The 22,275-nt window shown below is 48.2% G+C and overlaps 1 protein-coding gene across 2 annotated transcripts in view; it reads right to left on the bottom strand.

The window, feature by feature from the left end:
- The window catches only part of ARCN1 (archain 1), a 35,847-nt gene that overhangs the window by 5,788 nt on the left and 7,784 nt on the right, over positions 1-22,275 (bottom strand). For both annotated transcript variants that reach the window (XM_073566486.1, XM_073566485.1), the window contains exons 3-8: positions 16,147-16,326; positions 14,296-14,507; positions 14,033-14,197; positions 13,748-13,913; positions 10,362-10,509; positions 9,371-9,479 (exon numbers count right to left, since the gene is read on the bottom strand). In XM_073566486.1, coding sequence (XP_073422587.1) covers positions 9,371-9,479; positions 10,362-10,509; positions 13,748-13,913; positions 14,033-14,197; positions 14,296-14,507; positions 16,147-16,326 — 980 coding nt within the window. The remainder of the gene's footprint in view (positions 1-9,370; positions 9,480-10,361; positions 10,510-13,747; positions 13,914-14,032; positions 14,198-14,295; positions 14,508-16,146; positions 16,327-22,275) is intronic.

Below are 22,275 nucleotides of genomic sequence, written 5' to 3'. Positions count from 1 at the left end.
TTTGACTCTGAGCGGAAGAAGAATGGGGCGATCCAGAGAAAACGAGGTCTTGTCCCAGACTGACAGGAGGAACAGCTGGAGAGGGCGAGAGTGGAATTGTGCAAATGGCACTGCTTCCATAGAGGCCACCATCCTCCCCAGGACTCTCATGCAGGACCGAAGGGACATGACCCTCGAGCGCCGAAGGGACTGTATCCCCTTGCGAAGGGTTGAAAACTTGTCCCTCGGTAAGAACACTCGGGTCAGATTCGTATCGAACTCCATGCCCAAAAAGGTCAGTCGCTGGGTAGGGCACAGAGTGGACTTGTCCTTGCTGACTATCCATCCCAGGCGTCCGAGGGCATCCAAGGTTATGTGAAGGCTGTGAAGACAGTCTTGTCGGGACGAGCCCTTGATCAGAAGATCGTCCAGGTAAGGGATGATAAGGATCCCTCTGGATCGAAGGATGGCCATGACTGTTGCCATCACCTTCGTGAAGACACGAGGGGCGGAGGCTAGGCCGAAGGGAAGGGCCGCGAACTGATAATGGTTGTTCTGAATCGCAAAGCGGAGGTATCTCTGATGCTGGCGAGAAATGGGGATGTGGAGGTAGGCATCCTGTATATCCACAGAGCAGAGAAACTCTCCGGGCTCCATTGAGGCTATTACCGAACGCAGAGACTCCATCTTGAAATGGCGGATCTTCACGTGGCGATTGAGCAGTTTGAGGTCCATAATTGGGCGAAGTGAGCCGTCCTTTTTTGGGACTACAAAGAGATTCGAGTAGAACCCTAAAAACCGCTCGTTTGTAGGAACGAGAACGATGACCCCGGCGGAAAGGAGAGAGGAGACGGCCTGAAGGAACCCTGGAACCTGTGAACGCTGTTTTGGGGATCGGGACAGACAGAAACCACCATGGTTCCGGAACCCATGACAGCACCACCTGAGAGAGGGATCCGCCCCGCCAGGACAGGATCCTACTGAGACATAAGGGGCGGCACCTCTCCCCCGCTTCAGTTGGGTTACAGAGCATTGAGAGGACTTCCCGGTTAGTTACATGTTTAATCCAACACCACAACACTCAAAACACCCTACTAATTGTGCACACCATACAGTGAAAAAGGGGGGGAATGTACGGGTGCTGTCATGGGTTCCGGAAAAACCGGCTACCGGTAAGTAACCATGGTGGTTTTCCCTTCACCCATGACAGCACCACCAGAGAGATTTTTGGAGACTTCGAAACACCTTAGGGAGGGACCACCGCTTGCAGCACCCTTCTACCAAAGGTTAAGTCAGCAGAGGAGGATAGATTTAATCTATAGTGCTTAAAGAAGGTTGAAGGTGAGGCCCAGGTAGCGGCCTTACAAATTTGTTCGATTGATACCTCTGCCTTTTCAGCCCAGGAGGTCGCCACGGCTCTGGTGGAATGAGCCTTGATGCCGTCAGGAATCGGGATACCACTAGCTGAATAGGCTACACTAATGGCTTCCCTAATCCATCTAGCAATCGTCCCTTTTGAAGCCCCATAGCCTTTCCTGGCACCCTGAAAAGCTACGAATAGGGACTGTGACCTCCTCCACTTGCTAGTGGCAGATATATATTCTACGAGAGCTCTTTTAACATCCAGACTATGGAATTTTTCCTCCCCCAGATTTTTTGGATTTTCGCAAAAGGATGGAAGAACAATTTCCTGACCCCGATGGAAATCTGATACTACCTTGGGCAGATAACTGGGGTCTGTTCTTAACACTACCCTATCCTGAAAGACTTGCGTATAAGGAGGATTTACTGAGAGAGCCTGTAAGTCGCTTATCCTGCGGGCTGATGTGAGGGCTACTAACAGGATCGTTTTTAGGGTCAAAAACTTTAGGGGTAGCTGATGTAATGGCTCATACGGATCTTTTGTAAGGGCTTCTAACACCAGGTTTAAATCCCAGGGGGCTATTCTGGGTATTGGAATAGGCCTAGCTCTATGGCAGGATTTAATAAATCTGGCTATCCACCTATCTGATGCCAGTTTGCAATTGTAGAGCGCCCCTAGTGCCGACACCTGAACCTTAAGTGTGTTTACTGCTAACTCCATCTGCAACCCAGATTGTAAGAACTCTAGGATGTCACTAATCGGGGGTTCTTTTCCTAACGGCTTACCCAAGAACTGTAGGAACTTATCCCATGTTCTGCCGTAGATGTTAGTAGTCACCGGTTTCCTGCTTTTTAGCAGAGTGGCCACCAGCCCAGGGGAGAACCCCCTATCCATTAAAAGCGACCATTCAAATTCCACGCCGTCAGATGGAATCCTTTGACCTGAGCGTGCAATATTGGACCCTGAACTAGTAGGTCCGGGATTTCTGGCAGAACCCAAGGATCGGAGAGGGACATCTTCCGTAGCAGAGCGAACCAGGGCCTTTTTGGCCAAAATGGAGCTATTAGAATCACCCTGGCTTAATTGTTTCTGATTTTTCTTACCACAGTTGGGATCAGAGCTACTGGGGGGAACGCGTAAGCCAGTCTGAAGTTCCACTGGATGTGCAACGAGTCCACTGCCCATGGGTTTTCCCTCGGGTTTAGAGAGCAGAACCTTTCTGTTTGCCTGTTGTGCTTGTTTGCAAAGAGGTCTATCACCGGTTCCCCCCAAAGCTGATTTATCTTTTGAAAAATGGACCGGTTTAGCGCCCATTCTCCTTGCCTCAGGGTATTGCGACTCAGGAAATCTGCCTCTATGTTTTCTGCCCCTTTTATGTGTAGGGCTGTCACGGAGTGTAGGTGTTCCTCTGCACTGCTCAGAATGTCTGTTGCTGCTTCCATTAAGGAGTGTGATCTTGTCCCTCCTTGGTGGTTGATGTATGCCACTGCTACCTTGTTGTCTGACATGATGCGTACATCTCGACCCTGGAGTAGCGGAATGAAGTGGCTTAGGGCCTTGCCCACTGCCCACAGTTCTCTCAGGTTGGAGGATGCCTTCCTTTCTTGGTGTCCAGGAACCCTGACCTATGAGGCCCCTTAGGTGTGCCCCCCACCCCGAGGAGCTTGCATCTGTTAAAATTATATCTGTCGCCAGTCTGTCCCATGGTATTCCTAAGGTCAGATTTGTCTCGTTCAACCACCAGTTGAGAGAGTCTCTGGTTTTTAAGGAAAGCTCCAGCTTTCCTTCCAAACGCCCTCTTAGCGATCTTTGTGCTCTTAGTATCTCCCCCTGGAGTTGCCGGGTGTGAAACTGAGCCCACCTGACCGCCGGAATACAGGATGTTAGGGTACCTAGTAGGGACATTGCTTTTCTTAATGTCATACATGGTTGGTTTCGGCCCGCCAAGGCCAGATTTTGCACCTTCTCCATCTTGGACTCTGGGAGCAGACACTCTTGCCTTTCTGAGTCCAGTATAAATCCTAGGAAGGTCTGTTTCTTTAGGGGTTGTAATTTTGATTTTTTGAAATTGACTATCCACCCTAACTCTTGCAAGGTGTTGATCACCTGAGTCAACTGTGCTGTACAGTGGTCCTCTGAACTGCCCAATATAAGAAAATCGCCCAGGTATGGTATTATGACCGTATCGTGAATCCGGAGAAAGGCTGTCACTTCCGCTATGACCTTGGTGAAGACCCTCGGGGCTATGGATATGCCAAACGGAAGAGCCCTGAACTGAAAGTGCCTTAGTGTGCCCTGAATATAAAGCGCTACCCTCAGGTATTTCTGGTAATCTGGATGGATAGGGATGTGGTAATACGCATCCTTTAAATCGACTACGGCCATGAAGCAATCTTGATGTAGCAGCTTCACTGCCGTAGTTACTGATTCCATCTTGAAGGTCGGGTTCTTTATCCATAGATTGAGGCGTCTGAGATTTATGATTGTCCTGAACGACTGATCCAGTTTTTTTATTAGAAAAAGGGGTGAATAAAACCCCTTTCCTTCCTGTAAGCGTGGCACCTCGGACAGTACCCGCTTGTCTATCAGGCTCAGGATTTCTGTTTCTAAGGCCAGTTGTTCTTCGGTCATCTTCCTGATAGGTGTGATGACGACCACGGGTTTTGGCTGACGAATAAAGGGGATTTTCAGGCCTTCTTTTAGGATGCTCAGAATCCAGGTATTGGAGGAGATCTTTTCCCAGGCCTGGAAAAAGAGTGCCAATCTCGCTCCTACTGGAATACTGGCATCACTGTGGTGACTTTTTTGAGGTGGAGGTGCCTCCACCAAACATAAACCCTGATTCTTTCTTCTTCTTTTTATCCTCCCATCTTCTTCTGTCAGCGGGAGGACGCCCTCTATTGAATCTCCCCCTCCGAAAGGGCTGTCTCCTCTGATCCATAGGGAATCTGGGGAAGCCTTTTTTCTTATCGACTGCTTTCTCCAGAATATCGTCCAAGTTCTTGCCGAACAGGAATCAGCCATCGCAGGGGAGAGAGCACAATTTGGCCTTGGACTGAAGGTCACCCGGACAGCCCTTAAGCCATAACGCGCGTCTAGCAGCATTTGATAGTGACGCTGCTCTGGCTGTCAATCGCATAGAGTCCGCCGAGGTATCTGCCAGAAAAGCCGCTGCCCCGTGCAAGAGATACATGTCTGATAAGATCTTCTCTCTTGGGACCCTTGACGCCAGCTTCTCTTCTAACTGCTGCAGCCAGATCATGAGGGAGCGTGCCGTGCAGGTGCCCGCTATCGCCGGCTTTAGACCTCCTGCTGTCACTTCCCATGCGTGCCTCAAATATGAGTCCGCTTTTTTGTCTAGCGGGTCTCTAAGAACCCCTGCGTCTTCCACGGGCAGGGCCGACCTTTTGGAAGACCTGGACACCGCTGCATCTATTTTTGGGACTTTGTCCCATATTTCCGTATCCTTGTATTCAAAGGTGTATCATCTCTTGGAGGCGGATGGAAGGGCCCCCGATTTTTCAGGCTTTTTCCACTCCTTCTCAATAAGCGCCTGGATTTTCGCGTTTACTGGAAAGGTTCGTTTTTTTCTTCTCCTGAAGCCCCCCAAACATGACATCCTCTAGGGTTTTAGCCGCCCTTTCTTCCTGTAGGCCCATTGTGGTTCTAATGGCCTTTAGGAGGGCATCTGTATCTTCTACAGGGAAACATGGCTTACCCCCCGTGTCACTATCTGAGGAGGATGATTTTTCCGCCTGAGATGATACTGACGCGGAATCTGAGGGGGAACTAGGGAAATCCTTCCTGCATTTTTTCCCTTTTTTCAATAAGGACTTAATTGAGCCTTCCATTTCTGACCTGAGGGCAGATATTAGATTGGCTGCGAAACTAGGCGCTTCCTCCGCCATAGTCCGCTGAATGCACGAAGCACAGAGATCTTTTTGCCAGTCTCTTGCTAGGGGAGATTTACATATAGCACAATCCCTATTGTTCTTCTTGCTTCCCGCTTTTCTGGGCCTTTCCTACAGGGTGAAGCATACAATAGAAAACCCCTATTAATATACTGCTGACATTCACGAAGATCACTCACCACCCGTAATCAAGGGTACCGGACTTGGAGGCTGCGTCAGAGCACCTGACCCGCGCTCTTTGGACCTTGAGGAGTGCCCCGACCTGCGGCTGGGGCGACTGCTGCTTGAATGGCTTCCCTTCCATGCTTTCTGCCAGAGGGCTGTGAGGGAGGCAGGGACGCTGAACGTTCCTGCTCGGACTCCATCTTGCACCGCCGATCTACAGCTGTTTTCCTCCTTTTAAATTGCATGCCTCCGCCTGGTGAGCGTCTTCCTCCCCTCCCCCCTGCGACCGCCGGCCCAGCGCTTCAGAAAGCCGGCCGGCGTCGCACCCGGCGCCATTACACCGTTGCCTTCTGCTGACGTCAGCCGGCGCACCCAGCATTCCAAGCGCCGCTGACGTCAGCGGCCGGAAGACGCCAGCGTCTCTCCCCTACCACGGGGATCGAGATGCGGCGTGTGCGAGGGGAGGGCGGCGTGGTGGGGGCTTCCCGGAGCCACCGGGATCCCATCCACGCCCGCACGAACCCGGAGCCCCAGGGACCCCGGGGACTGCGCTTCCAGGACCCGACGGCCGGCGCTACAGGTATGCTACCTGTACTTCCCGCGCCGGGACGGGCCTGGGTCTTTATCTTTCTCTTCGCCTATGACAGGCACCGCCACAGTGGGATTCCTTCCAGGACAGGAACCCAACTGAAGCGGGGGAGAGGTGCCGCCCCTTATGTCTCAGTAGGTTCCTGTCCTGGCGGGGCGGATCCCTCTCTCAGGTGGTGCTGTCATGGGTGAAGGGAAAACGACTGTTTGGGAGGGAAGAAAACTCGATTTTGTATCCGGACGTGATGATTTCCCTGACCCAAGCGTCGTCGACAACGGATAGCCACGCGTCCTTGAAAAAGGAAAGTCTGCCTCCCACCCTGGAAAGCTTTCCAGGTGGGGGTGACCGGTCACTTAGATGAAAACCTTCCGGATCGAGTGCCTGAGGACCTGGAAGGCTGACCCCTGGATCTCCAGCGAGGGGCTGGCTTATACGATGGCTTTCTCCGGTCATTGGAAGCAGTGTTACGGTCCTGCTGGGATGAACCGTCTGTGGGAGAGAAGGGGCGAAAGGACCTAAAAGGCCGAGAAGCCCTCTTGTTAAAGAACCTCTTAGGACGGGACTGAGGAAGGGAAGTGCTCTTTCCACCCGTGGCATCCGAGATTAACTGATCCAGCTTGGCGCCAAAGAGCCTAGTGCCGTGAAATGCCAGGTTGGTGAGTGACTTCTTTGAGGTAGTATCCGCATTCCAAGACTTCAACCAAAGAATGCGGCGTATTGCCACAATGTTGCTGTTAGCTCTAGCAACGCACCCTGCCGCGTCCAAGGAGGCGGCCAGAAGGTACTTGCCTGCGTGATTAATTTGGTCTGCTAAATCTGCCAGCTCGTCTTGAGGAGCTGCCGCTGAAACGCCCCTGCGCAGAATTTTTGCCCAAGCCGAAATGGCTTTCGCCACCCAAGCGGAAGCGAAGATAGGGCATAGGGATGCACCGGAAGCCTCAAAGATAGACTTAGCCAACGACTCTATTTGCCTGTCTGATGGGTCCTTGAGAGAAGCTCCGTCCGGAAGGGAAAGGACCGTCTTAGAGGAAATACGAGAAACTGGTGGATCTACCTCGGGAGCTTTGGTCCATTTCGTGACTAGCTCCGCATCAAAGGGATAAAGTACATCTAAGTACTTGCGGCCTGAGAAACGTTTCTCAGGATGTTGCCAGTGGTTGGCTAAGGAAGTGTCGAAATCCTTATTAGGGAAGGTTCGAGATGGAGGCCTTGCCTTCTTAAGGGAAACAGAGCATTCCTGAGGGGGGGCCTTATCCTCCTTAATCTTGAGTGTTTGGTATATAGCCAATATGAGACTATCTACCATCTCCCGAGTTCTAGCTATGTCGTCCGCCTCTGAGTCTGATCCAGATAGTGAATCCTCGTCTGACCCCGGATCGTCTGCCGATGAGGGGGACGAGGAGCGCAGCCTGAGAGAAGCAGAGGGACCCTGCGAACCGGAGGAAGAGCCAGACAGGACCCGCTTCCTAGAGCCCCGACTTGGTCTGTCCGTCTGAGGGCCACGGTCCGGTGCTGGCGACTCACCATGCGAGGCGGTCGGTGCACAGGTGACAGCAGATAACTGAGGTAACCGCTCTAAGACCTGGACCAGCGATTGAGACACCTTTGTCAGCTCAGAAACTGACTGAGACATCGCCACGGCCCACTCCGGGGGTGGGGTGGTCTCCGCCTGGGGTTCGGAGTGCTCCTGAGGGGCCGACATGGTGGAAGGGCTGCAGGAGAGGCAGAGGGGAGACGACTGACCCGAAGCCCACTTCTTTTTACAGCGCGCGCAGGCGTAGTGAGTAGCGGTGGGTCTGGAGCAGAAGGCCCTTGCGGGGTTGTGCATAAGTCTCAGTGGCAGAAAAAACACAGCCTGAGGAAACTGCGGGGGGGGGGGGGAGCTAAGTTAGGTGCCAGGGATAGTCAGTGTCTAGCCTACCGAGGATCAGAAGCGATGTGTCCCCCAGGCGAGGTCCGGAGAGAAGGAGGAAGATCGGCAATCCAGGAAGAAACGCTGGCGGTGGGCGGGCTAAGCCACCGCACGGCGCGATTGGCTGAGACCCCAGAGGGGAGGGGGACGGTCAAAGACAGTGACAGGGCTGAAGTGAAAGCAGCCCTGAGATAGGCTGAAAAAGCGCGCGGGGAAAGCACGCGCAGGGAGAGGGAGGAACTTTTGAAAATGAAAGTGAAAGTGCTCCCTCACTTTCACTAGCGACGGCGCGCCCGGGCTTGAAAGCGCTCCCTCCCTGTAGCTGATGAGGACGGGGAGTGCTGATGGAGGGAGCGCTGACGGAGGAAGCGGGCCCCCCCCCCGCGACAAGAGGGACGCGTGCCTGTCAGAGCGCTGGTTCAAGGGGCGGGAAATTCAAAAGGAGGAGAGGTATTCTGTTGTCCTAGACTGGCATGTGAGCGCAGGGCTGCAAGGAACATTCAGAAAAACATACCTGATGTCCCTGAAGAGGCTGACCACAGGGGCCCACGATAGAACGCAGGTCGCTGGGAGAGGTGATCCTCAGTACCCGCACCGCCGTATGGTGCAGAAGACGGCTCCAATCCCCGTGTCAGGGAAACGTCACCGCTGGCGACCGCCGTCTTCCTCTCAGCCCTGTCCTGGGAGAGGGGTGAGGAGGGGAATCGGCTAGGACCGTCTATCCATGGCCCCTAGTACCCGAGGGTGATAGGGGAAGGTCCTGCCTGCGGGCCTGAGAGTTGCGATGTGGGCGATAACACATTGCTCGCTCAGCCGCATTAATAGGAAAAGAAAGAAAAACCTGAAATGAAAAGGATTAAATACGGATCTGGGGAGATCCCGGTCCGCCTCCTACAGACACTAAGCACAAACTGAGGTGCTTGGTGCCTGTCGGTGAGTGTATACTGCCGGGGAGGAGCTAAGTTTCTTGTTTTGCATAGTGTCAGCCTCCTAGCAGCATACACCCATGGTAATCTGTGTCCCCCAATAAGGCGATAAAGAAAGTAATAGTTACATCTCTAAGTAATGTTCAGTTGTTGAGTCTCCCAAGGTAATACTTACTAAGCTTTGGGGATTACTCATGATTCTGCCTTTCATAGGCTGCGTTCACTCCCTATACTCACTAGTAAGGGTGAAAGGATGTGTCTGCTCTCATACATTTCTACTCCACAACCTGGGCATTATCCAGGAAAGATGGGATCTGCAGACCGCTCACAAAATCTGCACTCTGCCATAAGTATTTAGCCTCAGTACCCACTAATACTTCAGGTAAAGGGAAAGTGTATAATCACCTTTCTGTCTTGACATATTAAAAGCACAAAGAAAATACAACAAAAAAGTCCAGTCTGTAGCACAGAAAGAAAAAAAAAAAAAAACACAAGACACAACGCATCCTCAACACTATTACTTACGGCAATGGGATCGTAATAACCACATCGTTCAGCTCCAGCTTGTTTTCTTGTAGCTCGTACTCTATATTTACATCACAGCCATTGCCACTTTCTGACGGCCAACAATTAACTAGAAAGAGAGAAGAGAGCTATGGACGATCAATAGAATTGGACGCGTTCATCCTTGAGATTTGGATTTTAGAATTGAGCATGTGATGTCTTCCCTGCGCCCACGGAGCGGGAAGCAAGGAGATCTCTGATGGGTATCAGCCTTTACCAGACACCAGCTCCCACCACTGCTGCGCACCCCGTAAATAGTGTACCCAGAGAATGACTGTTCAAACCAAGTACAGGCGCTCAGTGCAAGCTCCCACCTTCTGTTTTTTCCCTCCATCTCCACTCCTCTATTTTGTTTGACAGCTGTGTCTTTATAGAGCCAGAAAAAGGAAAATACAGATGGAAAAGAAGGTGGGAAGGTGCCTTTACATGATTGGTCGCACCGTGAAGCACTGAGCTCCTGTATTTGGTTTGAACAGTCATTCTGTGCTGACAGAGCCCCTTTAGGCCATGTGCACAAGTTGCGGATTCGCAGCGGAAATGCTGCGTTGTACAGTACCATTTAAGGCAATGCAAAATGAAAAACGCAGTGCCCACGGTGCAGAATTTTCAGCAGTTTTAAATCCGCAGCATGTCAATTCTTTGTGCGGATTCCGCAGCGGTTTGGCACCTGCTCCACCATTCTGCCTCACTTGGGATGTATGTACCATTTCTTCTGTACAGTATAAGGTAAAGCAAATCATGTTTTTAACTTCTACAATGTGTTCTGCAAAACAGAAGCCTCTCTAAGACTCTAAGTGTCTATGTCAATGGGAGAAAAAAAATCTGGACCATTTCAAAAAGAGAAGTAAATCATGAAAACAAAAATGACATTTGGCTGCGCCCTCATACAAGGCCATAATCCACGCAGTCTTGTAGCTGCCTCACCACACAAGGTACAACATGTAAGACTCACTGGTCAGCGGTATCAAGGCCTCATCTGTTGTCTGAAGCCGCCATTTTAAGACACCAACGTCACTATTAAGGGGAAACGACTTCTCGGGATTTTTCAATCCAATCAAGGAGTCAGATGTGAAGAGTTTTTTGTCCACATTTGGATGAGTCTGCAGAAAAAGAGAAAACACCTGTTACACACAGACCAAAGCTGTGATCAGCACGCACATAGCAGCTGAGAAGGCGGCCATCAGGGAAACACCATTTCAGTTCCTGTCAGGTTTTAGATGTGTTTCTCAAACACTCCATAAGCGAATCTGATGACATCAGCATTTCAGGGGCACCGGTTTTACGCAGTTTATCTGCGAGCACAAAACCTGATGAAGAGCTCTGATGTGGGACATACCAATGTGTTGGGGAGAGGGGATGATTCTATACAAAATCTGAATGGGAGAGTGGCCCTTGTGTTTGCACGTGGCGGCATTCCACCCGCTTAGACGTTTTCCTACTAGCTGGTCTATAGAATCAATGAAACCATTATTTTCATAAATACACCTAAAGAAAAATCAAGGAGGTAATTCACCAATAGATCTCAACAGATAGCGAATTAGCAAAACAAATCGGGGGTTAGATTTACCTCAATTTCCACCAGGAGCCTAAAGATTACATTAAACTTATCACTCTCACCCACAAATCAGAATGCAGTATACCTCATGATAGAAAGTCATCCTTGGTGGACACTCTCCTCACAAAATAGGGTTACAGTGTTAATACGACATAAGCAAATCTGGAAAGGTCACATCCGGTTCAGAAGGCGGTATAAAAACAGTAGGTGGATGTTCCTATACTCCTGCTATAGGCACCATTTACAGGAGCTCTCTCTTGACATTTATAAGTGGACCTCGAGTCCTCCTTGATCTTATGAACATTTAGACCAATACTTACCTCATTATCTGCCCTACTCCTGGCACCTTGGACTTTGTTTTTGTTGATAAACTAAACGCTACATACTTTCTCTATGGGATCGCCAAATATAGAGAATGAGGGAGGGAAGGTGCACATGCTGGACCTCAACTCTAATCAAATGGAGCTCTACTGGGCCCTTAAAGGGGTGAACTGAAAAACTTGGTACCACCCTACAAATATTCAAACTGAGAATCCATGACACACTTGTGATTTATATAAAAGGGGACTACAAGGCTCATTTATAGACTTGTGCACATAACAGTCAAAATAAAGGGGGTAATACATCGGTATGTGGCTATAGATTTTTTTTTTTGTTAAAGGGAAGGTGCCATGTTTTTTCATAATTTAATGTAAAAAAGAAAATAGTATAAAAAGATATTGTCCCCTAAGCCAATACTGACTGCTGAGCCGTGTATCTAATCCTCTCCTGTGTGATACTGACTGCTGAGCCGTGTATCAAATCCTCTCCAGTGTGATACTGTCTGCTGAGCCGTGTATCTAATCCTCTCCTGTGTGATACTGACTGCTGAGCAGTGTATCAAATCCTCTCCTGTGTGATACTGACTGCTGAGCCGTGTATCAAATCCTCTCCAGTGTGATACTGACTGCTGAGCCGTGTATCTAATCCTATCCTGTGTGATACTGACTGCTGAGCCGTGTATCTAATCCTATCCCGTGTGATACTGACTGCTGAGCCGTGTATCTAATCCTCTCCTGTGTGATACTGTGTGCTGAGCTATGTATCTAATCCTCTCCTGTGTGATACTGTCTGCTGAGCCGTGTATCCATTGCTATCCTGTGCTATACTGACTGCTGAGCCGTGTATCTAATCCTATCCTGTGTGATACTGACTGCTGAGCCGTGTATCTAATCCTCTCCTGAGTGATACTGTCTGCTGAGCCGTGTATCTAATCATCTCCTGTGTGACACTGACTGCTGAGCCGTGTATCTAATCCTATCCTGTGTTATACTGACTGCTGAGCCGTGTATCTAAACCTCTGTGTGATACTTACTGCTGAGCCGTGTATCTAATCCTCTCCAGTGTGATACTGACTGCTGAGCCGTGTATCTAATCCTATCCTGTGTGATACTGACTGCTGAGCCGTGTATCTAATCCTATCCTGTGTGATACTGACTGCTGAGCCGTGTATCTAATCCTATCCCGTGTGATACTGCTCTCCTGAAATACTCTGTGCAGCTGTCTCCCTGCTCCTCCCCCATATATCTCCCTCTGTGCCCCCCATAGACCAGTACACTGCTCTCCTGAAATACTCTGTGCTGCTGTCACCCTGCTCCTCCACCAAATAGTTCCCTCTGTGCCCCCATAGACCAGTACACTGCTCTACGGAAATACTCTGTGCTGCCGTATCCCTGCTCCTCCCCCATATATCTCATTCTGTGCCCCCCATAGACCAGCACATTGCTCTCCTGAAATACTCTGTGCTGCTGTCACCCTGCTCCTCCACCATATATCTCCCTCTCTGCCTCCCAGACCAGTACACTGCTCTACTGAAATACTCTGTGCTGCTGTCACCCTGCTCCTCCCCCATATATTTCCCTCTGTGCCCCCCATAGACCAGTACACTGCTCTCCTGAAATACTCTGTGCTGCTGTCACCCTGCTCCTCCCCCATATATCGCCATCTGTGCCCCCATAGACCAGTACACTGCTCTCCTGAAATACTCTGTGCTGCTCTCACCCTGCTCCCAGAATCCTTGCTGCCTGCCATCCTCGGTGACCGAAGACCCCATTCCTCTCCTCAGATCCTGTCCTGGTGATGTGTGAAAGTGAGGTGACAGGTGCCTGATGTATGGTGGAAGGAGCAGGGCGACAGCAGCACAGAGTATTTCAGGAGAGCAGTGTGCTGGTCTATGGGGGACGCCCTGATCGGTGCCAGGGATTGTACATAGAGTGCTGTGATTTATACACATGGATGGACGGACCATCTGCTTGTCTGCTCCACAGAAATCCAGGAAACATTTCTGCTGATTGGTGACCTGTTCTGATCCAGACTTTGCATGCAAACACAGTCAGTAACTTTGCAGGCCCCATCAAAATGGCTGCTCACTGTGTTCCTAAATGTCATCCTCCCTCTTCCCTTAGCAAACACCCAGAAGGGGAGGAGAGGAGTGACATCACACCCATGTCAGCAGATTCCGCCCATAATTACTGCAGGGCAGTAATGTGAGATAGTTGTACACTAGGTTTTTGTGCCAAATTTCAGTAGCTGCTCCCCCTAGTGTTAACAAGTGGAAATGCCAAACTTTTTAAAATTATTTTTCATATTTTACAAAATTAAAAACAAATAATATTTTTTTAAGAAAATGTAAACATTAATTAATAAATTTTTGGATGGCACCTTCCCTTTAAACGCATGAGCCTAGCATACTGTAAAAAGAACCGGATTTTTAGGATTATGCCACAGCTCTCCTGGCATCTCACCTGCAGCTGTACCCCTTTCTTGTCTTCATTATCAACATGCACACGGATCCTTCCAAACTTATCATCCGACACTCGAAGCATAATGAGACCATGGACTTCCATATTTTGCAGACCACCGTCCCTGCTGCAGGTTAAGGATATTTTCTCTTCAATCTTCAAATGAACGCTGAATAAAGAGAGATTCTTATTACTCAGAATTCACGGTGTACAGGAAGCAATCACTGAAAAGGACTGCTGAAATACAGGAATAAAGGGGAAACAGGTAAAGAGCCCCTCCTTACTGACCTCTCAACATTGACAGGGGGAGGCAGGACCTTTGCCACTTCAGATGGTCTCTTGCCAGCAGCTGGGGTGACAATTGTCTCTCCTTCAGACTTCAGCTTGTCCACAAAGTTATCCACTTCTTTTCCCTTGGCTCCAAGTTTTAGGGCTTTATTAGAACCAGAAGGCCTGAAACAACGTTTCAAAAGAACTTAGAATAAGGCAAAAAAAAAGAAAAGAAAAGAAGATCACTGAAAAGAAATGTGGTGACCAAGAGCCACGTTTACCTGGTTGGCATAGGAGCAGACTTGGTCTTCTCCGGCTCCATGATGCTTTCTGTGATTAATGCTGCAGCATTACTAGACATAGAGGAACTGCCAGAACTTCCAAATCCTCCGAACCCTGGCGCTTTCTTGCCCTGCCGCTCGGCATCTCTCCTAGCCTGCTGCAACTCCTTTGCTTTGCGCCTCATCTCTGCCTTTGCCTCTCGTTCCTGGGTCTGTAGAAAGAAAAAAATATCATAATGAAGGCATCTTATTCCTACGCAATGCCCAGATACATTTATCTTCATTATGCTGCAGAAGAAATAACTTTCAGGGTATACGTGCACACGTTGCGGATTGGCCTGCAGAATTTTCCGCACAGAATCTGCATCTCTTGGCAGAAAACGCAGGCCAGAATGTTAGATTTCATGCGGAATTGATGCGGATTTCTTGCGGACTGGCATGCGTTTTTTGATGTGCAGATTTGCCTTACTCAATGTATAGTCAATTGGTGCAAAAACGCTGCGTTTCCGCATAAAGAACTGACATGCTGTGGAGAAAAAAAGACGCAATGAATTTGCGCAGATTTTTCCTCAGTATGTGCACGGCAAATCTCAAATTCCCATTGACTATCATTGGTACTGTACTACACTGCGGATTTGATGCAATTCTGCACATCCAAAAACCGCAACGAGTGCACACAGCCTGCGGGTATGTGCACACGTTGCGGATTGGCCTGCGGAATTTTCTGCACCCCTTGGCAGAAAATGCAGGCCAAAATGCTTACGGAATTGATGCGGATTGTCATGCGTTCTTTGATGTGCGGATTTGCCTTACTCAATGTATAGTCAATGGGTGCAGAAACGCTGCGTTTCCACACAAGGAACTAACATGCTGCGGAAAAAAAACGCTGCGAATCCGTGCGAATTTTTCCACACCAATTCTCAAATTCCCAATGATTATCATTGGTACTGTACTACACTGCAGATTTGATGCAATTCCGCGCGTCCGGAAACGCATCAAAATCCGCAACGTGGGCACACAGCTTTAGGGTATGTGCACACGTTGCAGATTCGTCTGCGGATCCGCAACTGTTTTCCAAGTGATGTACAGCACCATGTTATCCTATAGAAAACAAAAACCACTGTGCACATGCATTTAGACCTGCGAGTTCTGCAGATTCCGCGTGGAAAAATCCGCAGACGAATCTGCAACGCGTGCACATACCCTTAACATTCGCAGCATTTGGTGTCATGTTTTATACACGCCACCTTGTTTTTGGCACTTCCTGGTAATTGGTTTGACATCACATTAAGATACTCGAGTGCAGAATACTTGTGTCTTTACCTGCGCATTTTCCACATCTAATGCAATTCTATGGGGAAAATCTGCACATAACACTCAGTGTATCCATAAGAAAAATCGGCATATTGTGGATCTCAAACACATGCTGCAGCTCAGTTTACGCAAAGTGGTATTAGATTTCCATAAACCCGTCCATTTTACCGGAACTCTAAGATGATGCGCTTGTGATGCAGCAAAAATACACAGCGCCAAGAACTCATGGTGTGAACTTACTGATCACAGGGCAGTGTTTCTTTTCCAATGTAAGTCTATGGGACCAAAGCAATGCGCCATAGACTTTCACCTCACACATAAACCCCCGAGGATCTATTGAGACTGTTCTCAGGTCTCATGGGCCAAAAGAGGACAGGAGTGGCGCAGAGAACCAGGGATGATGGTGATCAGGAATTATTTACATACACACGGACGGCACACACAATTTGGAGGGATTAAAGAAAAATACTGAGACTTAAAAATCTGATAAAACCGTAAGAAAACGCAGTAGTGGGCGCAGTCTGTCCGGAGCCTCACCTCTCTGACTGCTCGGAACACCTTCTCCTCATGCGAGTCCATCTCTGTGAACGTGCGGATTTGGGCAAGGTTTACATTTTCCCTGTATCCCAGAGCCACAATCTCATCAAATGCAAATATAAGATCAAAACAATGGTCGGAGATCTCAGTTTCCTCCAAAGCTCGACAGTATTCAGGAATCTAGAAAGGGAAAAAAAGAGCAGAATAAATGACCCATGCACTGGCTGGATGCTGATGTACATAGATAAGACCTGTTATACAACCGTTCTTATAAGGAAATTAATCCGAAAGTGACCTATTCTTTAAGCGAGAAGCCATTTTATTAGGTTTACTTACCTTTACGAAGATCAATATATTTCCAGGGTCAAAGAACCAAGCACCAAGAGCGTCAAAAAACATGACAAGCAATCGGCTTATAACAAACATTGTAAAAAACACAAAATCTGCTTTTACCTTCTGAACAAATGGCGGTACACCTACTGAGATAATGGTGTAGTAGAGAGCACTGTCACTCATGCCCTACAGCCCAGCAGGCAGCTCTGGGGTGCGCAGCAGATGGACAGTAAGCAATGCGGACTGTTGGAAGTCAGGCTTGGTCATTCATCATTATTACTCCGCCAGGAAAACAGCAAATCACCAACTCTCACATCCAGCCCCCATTTAAAAAAAAAAATAAATTCCAAAGTGCAGCCACACAGCATTCACTCCACTAAGGACTGACGTGTAACCTATTGCTAGCAGCACACAGGCTCCAATGGATTGTACGAGGTCAGGGCGGGGGCTTTGCCTTGGCTCATGACAAACTAAAGGATGAAATAACAGAGGCGGACTTTCATATCAGGGCAGTCTGTCCATTGGAAAATGGTAGGAGCAATGCATGCTGGGAAGAGAAAAGGAAGTTCCTGTAACTATAGTGCTGGCAGAATGCTGATGAGGCGCAAAGAAAAAAAAATGAGATGACAAATTGCAGGATAATTGGGACATTTCCAGGACAAATTAAACTAGTGTCAGGCAAAACATAAGCCTTCACACAGCTTTACTGACAAAGATGGTACAACGGCTCTCTCTATCCGCTTAATCATACTACCCAACAGCATGCCCAGTTGTCGCTTTTCCAGTACATTATATGATAAAATGACCGTGTCATTTAGAACTACAACGCCAGCAGAAAATAAGCCCTCATATAGCTACGAGTACGAAAAAATAAAAAATGGCTCGGGGAACATAATAATGGGGAAATACGGGTCGGGCCAAAACCACACAGGACTGGTCCTTAAGGGGCTAAAGTACAGTTATGATAGAGCTCCTGCACAACTTTCGGGTCAAGATTGACAGCACCCTTGTAAAGGCGCCATCTTTCCCCCACCTCACTAGCACAAGCCTAAAAGACCAGACAGGTTTCCATCATATCCCGACCCCAAGGCTAGGCTCACACAAACGTATAAAACATCGGTCAGACAGAACGTTGGGAGGATTGTTTTCTTGCTTGTCATCCACGTATAATTGTTTCGGTTTTTGTTTTCTACAGCAGCTATTAATCATGTTCCGAACCATGTAACGTTTCACGAGTTACAGAATAGCAATGTGTCCAGAAAAAGTATTGGATGTTATTATGTGGCCCCATACGGCTGTTTTTTTCTGCACCCATAGACTTCAAGGGCTGGGCAATCCGATTTATGGAAGAAACCAGGGTACGTAGTGATTGGGTCAGTTAAGGTGTTCGATTGCACTGCCCCATTGAATAATATTGGTTTTTCCACACACAGCACTGGGACCTGTCATGTGCACGAGCCCTTAGGGTTATTATTGTAATTTATTACAATTGCAAAGTACTCATCAAGGCAAGCACCCTTGAAACAGACTTGTGATTACAAACTTTCTTTCTCAAAAATTGAGAGAATTAATGTTATAATATACTCATTGGCAGGAGTCTGCAGGTCTCTACTCCTTGCCTACCAGGCTGGACGAGACTGACAGCCTGCTGCGGTCTCTGGGTATTATACGTCTATAATGCTGCGGAGGAAACGTGCCTACAGCATCAGAGCGGGCACAGCTCAGGGCAGCAGTGTAATCATACCGCTGGTCCCAACTGTCCATCAATCAGGAGCGCACCAGCTAAGGATGAGGCTGGGAGGTGGGGAGCAGTGCGCTCCTGAACCGTAACACTCACCGGAAAAATGGTTCTAAGTGAAAGAGTAAACGTGTGACATATAAGAAGTGATCTCACTGCTTGCTAAATGCTGTACAAGATCGCGCCATCTAGCACGGCCTCTCTGAGTGACCGATATACGGGATGTCGGGCGTCAGTGAGGAAATCTAGTGCCCACTATCATGCCCTGGCCTCAGGGTTGTTCTGCACGTGCCGCCCACTTACAGACTTCTGGCCTCTTCTGGTACACACGGTGTTAAAAAACTAAGATCAGACAGACACCAACCTCCGCAGGTACAGCCCTGACTCTGCACTGCTGCTCCGGTGTCTGTGTACTGACTGCAGCAGTGACGTCACAAAGAAAATCACCAGACTGTGCCATCTACATCAGCCATGCCTCTTTGCCCAGCGATTGGCTGCAGCGGTCACTTACACTGCAATCATGACATCCCCACTACAGCCTGTCAACAAGAGACAGAAGCAGCTGTGGAGAGGCAGCACTGGATCTGGGAAGTGACATTATAGGGGAGATTTGATATTTTTTCACAGCTGCAACCTTACACCCAGATTAGGGCATTCCCAGGTTATACTCCTATACAAACAGGGTCTGATTCATTATGACTGCCTTTTTGTATTCCAGTCTTGATAAAGGCAGAGCTGCTGTGTAGGGAAAATGACACTGTGGCTACGTACATATGTACAGCACATGTGTCGTGAAACAGAAAGATTGGGGAAAACTGAAAGATTTCTGTTTTATTTTGTAATACAAAAATCTGGGTGAAAACACAGTCAGAAATAACAAAAAACAACATTCAACTCAAAAACCTAAGTTAAACGGGTTGTTTGGTGTAAATTGGCAAGTCTGCTGTCACTGCGTAACTGCAGACTTATGAATCCCCCAGGTCCTGCACTGTGTGCTGCGAGGATTCCCCGGTTTCTGACCCAGGGCCGGGTACATATGCGTTATACATGCTCCCAGACAGAGCCCAAATAGTGGGGACGGCCTCGCTACATACACTTGTACGGAGCGAGACCGCACCCCGCCTAGTGCAATGGCCATCCAAAGGGTGTGGCCCTCGCTCCAAGCAAGTATATGGAGCGAGAGCGCACCCACTAGACGGGTTCTGCCCAGGAGGATGTATAACACACACATCACTGCCGTTATTGGCTTAGAAACTGGCAAATCCTGAGAGTGACTGCAGGCTTTTCATTTTAGACAACCCCTTTATCCAATAAGCCCTTCTGATCCAGATGTATCTCCTGATTCCAGTATGTCTGGGCAGCACATGTTCACAGCTGCTAACCCTGCCCAGCTCTTCATTTTTGGTGGATACTGGTATATCTAAAGGTACTGTCACACTTAGCGATGTACTAGCGATCCCGACCAGCGATATGACGCGGTCAGGATCGCTGGTACATCGCTAAGTGGTCGCTAGTGAGCTGCCACACAGGCAGATCTCACCAGCGACATAGCAGCGGTCGGCGGTCGCTACTTACCTGTCACACTAGGCGATCCTGCGTCCTCCCGCCCGGCTCCACGCGTCGCTCGTCTCTCCACAGGAAGCCCAGCAGGATGCTGACGACGAGAAGCGGTCCTGGACGTTCTCGCGCGATCAGCGATAACCAGCGGGGGAGCGGGTCGTAGGTAAGTATCACACACAGCGATGTCGCTAGCAATATCGCTATAACATCACAAGTTATAGCGATATCGCTTAGTGTGACAGTACCTTTACACAATACTCACATTTATAGCAAAAAATATACAGCTTTGACAAAAATTAAGAGACCACTGCACAGTATGATACAAATCAGCTTCCCTACATGTCTGACAGCCATTCCATTCCAGTGTCAGCTGAATTCCAACCAGAGTACACCTCATTCTGCTTAATGTGCTTCTGATTAGGTGATCACCTGAACCAAATCTTATTTAATGAAAAAGTATAAAAAACCCTGCTGTGGTGGTCACAATCCTCTTGCAATAGGACAAGCTGGATGGCAAAACAAGTGCTAATATACCAAAAGTAATAGGACTGAAAAAATAACTTTTAACCATGCCAAAGGAGTTGAAAAGAAAAGTCTTGAGTGAGGAAAAGAAGGGCTCAATTCTGGCTTTACTACCAGAGGGATACAGTGAGCGTCATGTTGCCTTCATCCTTAAAATTTCTAAGACGGCAGTCCATTACAACAAGGTCGAGCAGCAGACATTGGGGACAACAAAGCTACAGGCCGGCAGGAGGCGAAAACGACTCTCCACTGACCGGGATGACCATCATCTTATTCGACTGTCACTCAGCAACTGCAGGATGACATCAAGTGACCTACAAAAGGAATGGCAAATGGGGTGAAGTGCACGGCAAAAACAGTTCTTAACAGGCTCTTATAGGCAGGGTTCAAGTCATGTAAAGCCAGAAAAAGCCTTTCATCAATGAGAAGCAAAGGAGAGCCAGGCTGAAGTTTGCCAAAGACCATAAGGATTGGACCATAGAGGACTGGAGTAAGGTACTCTGATGAGTATAATTTTCAGCTTTGCCCATCACCTGGTCATCTAATGGTTAGACGGAGACCTGGAAAGGCGTACAAGGCACAGTGTCTTGCACCCACTGTGAAATTTGGTGGAGGATCGGTGATGATCTGGGGATGCTTCCAGCAAGGCTGGAATTGGGCAGGTTAATCTGTGAAGGACGTATCAATCAAGCCGCATACAAGGTTATCCTTGAAAAACAGTTGATTCTTTCTGCTCAGGCAATTTTCCCCAACTCTGAGGACTGGTTTTAAGAAGCAGGACAATGCGCCATGCGACACAGCTAGGTCAATCAATTTGTGGATGAAGGACCACCATATCAAAGCCCTGTCATGGCGAGCCCAATCTCCAGACGTGAACCCCATTGAAAACCTCTGGAATGTAATCAAGTGGAAGATGGATAGTCACAAGCCATCAAACAAAGAACTGCTTACATTTTTTTTACCAGGAGTGGCATAAGGTAACTCAAAAGCAGTGTGAAAGACTGGTGGAAAGCATGCCAAGACACATTAAAGCTGGGATTAAAAATCATGGTTCTTCCACAAAATATTGATTTCTGAACTCTTCCTGAGTTAAAACATTAGTATTGTTGTTTCTAAATGATTAGGAACTTGTTTTGTTAGCCTTATTTGAGGTCTGCAAGCACTGCAATTTTTTTGTTATTTTGACCATTTCTCATTTTCTGAAAATAAAATAAAAAATTTAGTGCTTGGAAATTCGAAGACATGTTGCCAGTGGTTTATAGAATAAAAGAGAAATTCACATTTTACTCAAAAATATACTTATAAAGAGAAAAATCAGACAAACTGAACATTTTGCAGTGGTCTCTTAATTTGTCAGAGTTGTATATATACCTAATATCAGCATAAGAGGTCTTGATACAAAAAAAGGAGGGCAGCCATAAACCTCTACCACAGGTAAAGGACTGCTCACATCACTTTTAAGATGAATGTTTGGCATGTACATGTGAAAAGCTCCCGCTGTTCATATTTAGCCAGTCAGAGACCAAAAGTGTGTGATCTGGTCGGTAATGTTCCAACATGTGTATATCATAGAGGTCCTTGAGGTAATGTGACCAGCTGACTGTCTGGGATCCCCGATTTCTGTATTGGTGTGTAGACTAGGACTGTGGGGTAGTTCAGTCAAACCTCCGACTACTCAATCTCCCCGACTCCACAGCACTGGTCACTACTGAGCCTGTACATAAAGTGCAGCACAGACTCATCTCCACTAAAAGCCCAGATCCTTAGATCAGGAACAGGACAGACATTTATAGGACATTTCATAACTCCACAGCACTGGTCACTACTGAGCCTGTACATAAAGTGCAACACAGATTCATCTCCACTAAAAGCCCAGATCCTTAGATCAGGAACAGGACAGACATTTATAGGACGTTTCATAACTCCAACCCCACAGCACTGGTCACTACTGAGCCTGTACATAAAGTGCAGCACAG

This window comes from Dendrobates tinctorius, unplaced genomic scaffold (genome assembly GCF_039654945.1).
Source record: "Dendrobates tinctorius isolate UK_male_01 unplaced genomic scaffold, ASM3965494v1 ptg000018l, whole genome shotgun sequence".
NCBI classification, from domain to species: Eukaryota; Metazoa; Chordata; class Amphibia; order Anura; family Dendrobatidae; genus Dendrobates; species Dendrobates tinctorius.
The sequence above is the reverse complement of the archived record's forward strand: the minus strand, read 5'-3'. Positions and strand labels throughout refer to the sequence as shown.